This window comes from Silurus aristotelis, assembly GCF_946808225.1.
Source record: "Silurus aristotelis genome assembly, chromosome: 9".
NCBI classification, from domain to species: Eukaryota; Metazoa; Chordata; class Actinopteri; order Siluriformes; family Siluridae; genus Silurus; species Silurus aristotelis.
In genome coordinates, this window is record NC_139582.1 from 30,040,387 (window position 1) to 30,048,905 (window position 8,519).

Below are 8,519 nucleotides of genomic sequence, written 5' to 3' on the forward strand. Positions count from 1 at the left end.
TATTATATTTGATTATTTTATTGGATTATACACCAGTGTTGTATAACCAATCCACCTCGTAATACCATCATGAGGACATCACGGCCACAGAAACCATCAATATTAGAGAGAAATGCAGTATAACAGAGCGCTGCCTCAGGAATCTCATACAGTGAGAATTAGTCATTACTAAAGCAAGAAACCCAATGAACACAATTTAACGCTTCTCCTTTCACTGTAGCCACAGCTGCACCTGCCGCATACATCATCTCTAGCAGTTCTAGTGTTGATATTAACCTCAGGTTTCCTTGCACTTTTGTGCATGTTTTCAGTGAATTAATGTTTTCCTGGGGATTTGAAATGAAAGCCGTGAAAATGCTGACGTTACTGGACGCCTGATAGGTGGCCCTGGTGTCATTAACTTGAATTCTGGAAGTTTAAGTAATCGCTTCATTCTCACGTATTTGAAGCTACGGGCGTCTGCCATGCCGGAGGAGTCAATTCAGATTTCTCTGACCCTGACAACACCTGATGCTGAAATCTGATTGGATAGAAACCTAAACATACACTACTGGAAGCAGTGCGAATGAGAGAAACGCTATAAAAGAAGAGCATAGAGTTTTGGGAATCATTGAATGATTAAATGTACACCGAGTGGAACTCCTTTCTAAAGAACATGTCACGAGCAGGATTCTTGTGAAAACCCGGATGCTCTTTGCGTCACACTGCACCGTGATCGCACGATTGTATCCGGAATGTATTTATTATTTATAGAGGACAACAATGATTGTATTGTTCTGTTGTTCTGAAGCTCACATCCACTCTGACAGAGCTTCATCTCCGGTGAGCCGTGTAAGAGACGGAACAGAGATGATGTAAACCCGAGCAACTTGATTCTAAAAGGCTTCTCAGGCATCCGTCACTTATCGATCATCACGAGTGTTTAGAGCGCCGGCGTGAATTAAGAACGATGGCGTGTCCCGGACGAACGAAAAACGCTCTAGATCTTTTCATTCATACAGAGATCACCTGGATCAACTTCCCAAATTATGAGCAAACGTGCATTTTCTGGGTTCTGAGGTTGCAGGTTTGAGCCTGATCCCAGGTCAGTGATGAGAAGAAGATGGTTTTCCTGGAAGTTTGAGTCACCAAAACAAAAGAAACCTGACTGATTTGGTTTTATTAAGCAGAAAATGGTCCAATTTTAGTAGCAGATCTTTCCCTATGCTCTATGCTTCATCAACTTTTGATCATATTCTGAAGAAACAGTCTTTTATTAAGAGTCTCCTGTTCTTTTGTCATACGGCAGCTGGACAGGTTCTGTACCGGAAACAGTATCTCGTCCGAGTCTCCTGTTTCATGCGCAAAGCCTGTGGAGTTCTGGTGTATTTAAAGAATGCAAAACTCTAGATCCGAATTCGTGGTTCTAAATCCCGGGTGCACACTGTGTGATTTTGGCCACGATTGGGACAAATCTGGAAAATTCTAAAATATAGTCTTTAATCGTTGGTTTGTTCACCGACAGCCGTCGTAATGGTGATCATTTTTTCCTCCTATACAATTCTGCCACTTCTCCTTCCTGCAGTGTGACTCCTCCTACGACGACCGCCGAACCAGCAACCAATAGGAGTACAGCAAGAAGAGCAACTTATAGAGTTCTGGAGGAAACAGCAGTGTTTGTATGAAGTTTTTAATCAACAAGGCATTTCATGAGCACAAATAAACACTACAGATCGTTTTTGTTAGCTGCTAGCTACCGTTAGCGAGGAAAGGCGGGTCTGAACGTGTCACGGATTGATGAGGCAAAACGTTTTCCTTCGGGCGGTCTGACGTGCGGTCTGACATTGTGACACCTGAGATCTTACAGTGCGGCATGAGGATCATGTTCCTACAATCGCACCGGAGGATAATCACTAAGTGTCTCCAGCTTCCCTGATTTTCTCTCGAAGGTCTCCAGCCTTCAGAACCACAGAGTGTCAGCAGGTGAACCTGACGGTCTGAACGATTCCCCCCACATGACCAGGATAAAATTCATTAATTCTGTTTTTTTGGTATATTTCACGTTCACATGATTACAGAAACTTGTGATTGGATACTGAAGGCCAAAAACCCTCATGATATGACTTCATACAGTTATTAGACCGTGCAGCATCTCAGCCCTGGTAGGAATCAGAGCCATTACTCATCCCTCGGTGTGTATTTATAGCCCACCAGCTCAGCCGAGGACACGAGTGCTTACTTAACAGCGAATCGGAAAAAAAAAAGACGAGACCTTCTCGGAAAAGTAAATGTCCTTCACAAAGAAAGACATGCACCCTTTGGTATTTTTTTTTTTTGGATCGCGCCGATGGAGGTGAGGTGAGGAGGCCTGGCGTGGAAGTCAGCGTTCTAATTCCTAATCCGTCCCACCAATAGGGTTGAGGGTCAGATCTCGCTAGCAGGAGATCTTCCAATCCACCCCATTTAAGGAGGAACGCCGTGGAGGCATGGAAATGTCATGCTGGAACATGTTTCAAGTGAAGAAAAAATGTGATACCGCAGCATCCAAAAGACATCCGCAATTGTACGCTTGTTATTTTTTTTCTACCTCATTTTTTTATTATTGTTTCCATCCTGCATGAAGTATATTTTTGTGGTTCGGAGATAAATTCGGATCTTTAAGAAATGCGATTCTTGAGTTTAAATCCCAGCCCCACCGAAAAGCCACTCCTGGGCCCCTGAGTGAGGCCCTGAACCCCGTAGCTGCTCAGTTGTAGGAATGAGATAAATAATGCCGAATGACATAAATGTATATAAAGGTTGTGTGTTGACGGTTTTTCTGTGCTTCCTGAAATGAGTTTGTTCTACATTATGGAATTGGTTACGGAGGAGAAAAAGGTGGGTGTCGGAATACTTTGGAAAACGTTTGCTCTCTAGCTCACGATGAGACGAGGTACACCATGAAATCGTGAACAGTCTCCCCACGGCGTCTCCACACGTAGACATACCTGTGTACAACACGTCCATGACGAGGAAGGAAGTGCATGATGACCAGACGTGTGTGTGTGTGTGTGTGTGTGTGTGTGTGATGTACACACTCGTCTCCGTGTCTGAACACGCCGGAATAAATCGCTGTTGTATTCACACGCAAAGTCGTTTCATTCCTTCTTTAGAGCGTACGCTATTGTACAAGCGCAGACATGACCAGACGGCCCGAGTGAGTCGTGTCCCGAGACGACCTGCCACCTCTGTATGTCTGCGTGTGTCTGCGTGTGTCTGCGTGTCCACAGTTGTGTAATTCATATATTTTTTACTAAAATAATCTGGGGACCCCCCTAAGTCTATTTTTTACTTATCATGGGGTTTCCCTGATGCCTTATAGGGGGTCCCCGGATGCCCCCCTCCCCCCCTCGATTCGAGCACTGGGTAGAGGTCCATAATTGACACCAGTATACAAGACACCAATAGACAATAGTTTTCTTTGGATACGTCTGATTCAGAGCGTCTTATTCTGTACGGCTTTCCATGCAGCGTGAGAAACAAGATGTCTGCTAGCTCCGGAGCAGAACCTCGCACTCGAGACGTGAAGGATATTTAATAATAAAATAACGAATAAAATCATACTTAAATAAAAACTCGACTCATAACCAAAAAGTACATTTACAAAAATTTATTTTAAAACTTTTGTGATTGGAAAAAAAAAAAACTACAATCAGGACAAGCCTTACACACATTACACGCATGATCAGAGTGTGTGTGTGTGTGTGTGTGTGTGTGTGTGTGTGTGTGTGTTTACATTCTGCATCTCCAGGAATCACTCAGCATTCTTCTGAACAGAATGATCATTAAATTCCTCTTCACTGACTGAAGGTCTGCTGTAGGAGCTGATGAGCAGCTTTGCACTGGGATGAACTTCCGCTCGGGTCCTCACGTGTTTCACACGTGTTGATTTATTTATTTATTTTTTGCATATACATTATTAAGCACGTGCGGCGTCCCGAGTTGAACAATGTAGTCCGTTAGAAAAAAGAATGTAATAATAATAATCATAATAATATTAAGGTGCGGTAAAAATACGAGTTATTGAGGATTTTCCTCGACATATTCTTAATAAAACTAATATTAATAACTCGTATTAACGGCTGTGCGCGTGAGCAGGGTGATGACGTCAGAGCCCGCAGCCGCCGATGCCGATCTCGCGCTTGTAGCGGTCCGTGAGCGTGTCGGCCTTGCGCGTGAGCTCGCCGAGGACTGCGTGAAGACCTTTGAGGTGGAAGCGGAAGAGCTGCTCGAGGTCCCCGGTGTCCGGCTCGAGGCGCGCGGGCTCTTTGCGGCGCTCGTCCCCAGGCAGCACGCCCCACTCGATGTCATTGCGGATGGACTTGAGCAGCACGTAGTAGCCGTACATGTCGCCCGTGCGGTAATACGCGACCGGTACCGGGTGCACGCCGTTCGCGTTGGCGGTCGCCTGGCGATCGTTTATCTCCGCGTCGCCGCAGCCTCCGCCGTCATCATCGTCCAGGGGCACGTCCCGCAGCAGGCTGGGCACCATCACCGTCTGGTCCATGTTGTTCACGGCGCCGATGAAGCGCATCATCGCGCTGAATAACGAGTGCTTTTGGTTGCACGAGTCGCAGATTTGCATCATCCTTGCGCGCGAGACGCCACGTGCGTGTCTAACGCCTGTAAGCGGATAAGGTGCGGTGTTCCGACTTAAACACCGGACTGACTACAGTCCCGGAAACACAGCAGAGGAAATTCAGTCCCGTTATCCTCTACGGTTTCGGTGTCCTCCAGCAGGACGCCGGCGTACACACACACACACACACACACACACACACACACAACCCCGACCTGAAATAACAGAAGAATTTTAGCGCAGGGTTTCGGTTCGAGGACCGGCGCATGCGCAGCACTAAAAAGCGGGATGTCGTGAACTTGAAAAAACAACACACACAACTGGTTTTACGCTCTACGGTGATGCGCGTGCAGACACATGGTAGCGGATCTGCCGTGGAAGCGTCCAAATGATTACAATAAATAAATCAATCAATAAATAAACAGGCAGATTTTTCCGACATAATAAACACGATTAACTCACCTTCTGACGTTCTTGCGCGCGAACCCGCACGTGAGCCCCTCGGTGACAGAACCGGCTGAAATCCCGGCGTCTCCGGCTTTCCCTCGGAGTCGCGCAATGGCCTCATGAATATTCATAAGAAGCAGGCATCAGCCCACAACTTTCGACCAATCAGAATGCCGGCTTCTGTTGCGGTCAGGATTAGCAGCCAATCACGTGAGCGCTTTCAGGCAGCGAGTGGGAAAACAGACTGGAGGATCTGGAGGATCATGAGCGCTTATAAAACCGTCCGATATTTTACCAGACAGCCTTTAACGATACTTTGTAAGAGTCGATAACAATATCAAATCATTTCAACATTGATGAAACGATGAATATATGTGAGGATGGGGGTGGAGCACAGAAGTCCTGGGTTAGGGTTACTCCAGGACACTGGTGTGTGTGTGTGTGTGTGTGTGTGTGTGTGTGTGTGTGTGTGTGTGTGTGTGTGTGTGTAATGTGAGACAGGTGTGCATGATAGAGAAGTACAACTGTTTATGCACAGAAAACTGACAGAGGTGTGTTTGGACGTGTGAAGGACGTTATGTCTCCTCATGATCTCCATCTTTTTGCACTGCTCTCACACCAGATCAGGCAAAGTCTTCAGCGGGAACACGTAAAGAACACGTAATTCAATCCAAATCGACGTAAAAAAAAACAAAAAAAAAAAAAACCGATACTATATAATGTACAATTGCGTGTGTTCTCCAGGTCAGGTTACTCCTCAGAACTGGCCTTCAAAGTGGATTTGAGGTGACGAGAACTTTCCATCCATGACCAAGTTTCGGGATTAAACTCGTACACTGTAAATCCGACTGTAGCTCGTCTTGGGGCTGTTCTGAATTTTTCTATAATTAAATCTGCTTCCACTGCAAAGAATTTCTGTCCATCACTATCTTTCACTGCGCTTCTCAAAGTGCTGATACCAGCGACACCTTCTTCTTCTTCTTCACAGCTGCTGATCAACGAACTAAACAAACTCGACTGTGTGATGAATTCAGGTCAAAAGTCTGAACCCATAACAGCACTTTTGTGAGCAACGTTCAAACAACTGCGAGATAAAAACAGGTCCTCTGTGTAAGGACGTATAGTGTGGGGGGGGGGGGGGGAGCAATCGTAGTTTCTAGAGAATCTCTCATATGCTGGTCTTCTGACTGTTCTGGAGCTCAGAGTGTGTGGGTTTTCCCTTTATTAGCTTTTTCACATCAGGCTCTTCAACAAGCTGGTAGTTAGCATGACAGCAGAACGTGCAGGGAAGCTACACACTTTTGACTAGCTACATATAGCTACATATGGCTACAGCGACACGTCCCAGATCACGTGTAACTTTCTTCTTCATCACACGTGTGTGCAAGTAAAGCTATGACTGGATGACGCACAACACACAAAAAGTCACGCTCTTGGAGCGTGGAGTCCATGAGGACGCACATCAGCTTCAGTAAAGAAGGCGTGGCCTCCGCACATCAGCTTCAGTAAAGAAGGCGTGGCCTCCGCACATCAGCTTCAGTAAAGAAGGCGTGGCCTCCGCACATCAGCTTCAGTAAAGAAGGCGTGGCCTCCGCACATCAGCTTCAGTAAAGAAGGCGTGGCCTCTGCACATCAGCTCCAGTAAAGAAGGCGTGGCCTCTGCACATCAGCTTCAGTAAAGAAGGCGTGGCCTCTGCACATCAGCTTCAGTAAAGAAGGCGTGGCCTCTGCACATCAGCTCCAGTAAAGAAGGCGTGGCCTCTGCACATCAGCTCCAGTAAAGAAGGCGTGGCCTCTGCACATCAGCTTCAGTAAAGAAGGCGTGGCCTCTGCACATCAGGTTTTTTTTCCGCTAATGTTGAACTGGAACTGTTTCGCTAAACTCTTTAATCCACACTTTCCTGAAATGAATCCAAGCTCATGAGTGAATCTTTCATTCATCAAACATGTGGATCACGTCACATGTCCCAACATCATCATTATCTTTACCAGTGTTTTTCTGAACACTTTCCAAACCCTTCTGCAGTACTTTCAGAAGACCTTTAGCTCCGCTTCCTCAGACCTAGACTGAACTGGTTCGTTCACGTGGCGATCATGTATACATTGTCTAAACAAACAGTATCTTATCTCAAAAATGTTACACAGATATGATGTTATGGAACCTACAGTGATACTGATTTACACCCTCATACACTTTCCCTTAACCTGCTGAGGGGACGAGTCCATTACCTGGTGTAGCGTGAGGGTCAGCGTGGACATCACTGGTGTCTACACGTCTGTGCTATGATGTGTATTACCCTGGAAATCATCTTTTCCAAAAATCCTACACAAACTTATATTTAGAGTTTCAGAGACGTTCAGCATAAACACTGCAGTCTGAGTCCTTCAGCACCCTGACCTGGAGCACAAGTTCAGCACCCTGACCTGGAGCACAAGTTCAGCACCCTGACCTGGAGCACGAGTTCAGCACCCTGACCTGGAGCACGAGTTCAGCACCCTGACCTGGAGCACGAGTTCAGCACCCTGACCTGGAGCACAAGTTCAGCACCCTGAAGGTCCAATGTGAGAAGAGAAGAGAAGAGAAGAGAAGAGAAGAGAAGAGAAGAGAAGAGAAGCTGATTTTTACCACTAACATAAACCTGATTTCACTTCCTTTTTTTTTTTCTCTCTTTTCTTTTTAGAAAAAAAATTCAGTCCAATTCCATCAGGCTCCTGTTTGGTAAAACGTTCTGAAGAGGAACAAGAAGAGGAACACGATCAACAAGAGAAAAACCTCCACCCTACAGTCATGTACATTAATGAGGATTATATTCCATATAAAAACCATACCAGAGCACATTCATTTCTTCTTCATTCATCTGTTCCTTCCTTCTTTAGAGAATAATGATAGATAGATAGATAGATAGATAGATAGATAGATAGATAGATAGATAGATAGATAGATAGATAGATAGATAGATAGATAGATAGATAGATAGAAAATATTAATAAATATGAATAATAATAATAAAATTAATAGTAAAAATAATAATAAATTAACTAATAGTAACAACGATAGTAATAATAATAATAATAATAATAATAATAGTAATAATAATAATAATAATAATAGTAATAATAATAATAATAATAGTAATAATAATAATAATAATAATAGTAATAATGAGCAGCAGGTGAAACTCTAAAGAGAAGTGAATCAGTGTTACTTCCTCTCTGAGGTCGACACTTTCAAGGGCAGCAAACACACATTATTTACATTCTGACAATTCAGGACATGAAAACTGACCGAGACTTTCCAAGAGGCAGACCACACACACACACACACACACACACGCGCACACACACACACACGCACACACGCACACACACGCACACGCGCACACACACGCACACGCGCACACACACTTCTCGAAACCTTAACAGCACCATGAGCACCAAACACGCGATTCATACAAACATCAACAACATACTCGAC

General features: G+C 44.8%; 1 protein-coding gene across 1 annotated transcript; it reads right to left on the reverse strand.

Annotated features, from left to right (window-relative positions):
- Window positions 1-3,613: 3,613 nt before the first annotated feature.
- mid1ip1b (MID1 interacting protein 1b) lies at window positions 3,614-5,337 on the reverse strand. Its single transcript, XM_083549682.1, has 2 exons — window positions 5,060-5,337; window positions 3,614-4,812 (listed from the first exon to the last, which is right to left on the reverse strand). Exon 2 carries the CDS (start codon window positions 4,604-4,606, stop codon window positions 4,127-4,129), a length of 480 nt encoding a protein of 159 aa, XP_083405808.1. The 5' UTR covers window positions 4,607-4,812; window positions 5,060-5,337; the 3' UTR covers window positions 3,614-4,126.
- Window positions 5,338-8,519: the final 3,182 nt, after the last annotated feature.

What these genes read in the sequence shown, in the direction of transcription:
- mid1ip1b (XM_083549682.1), bottom strand. Translation starts at nt 4,606, where the DNA reads ATGATGCAAATCTGCGACTCGTGCAACCAAAAGCACTCGTTATTCAGC.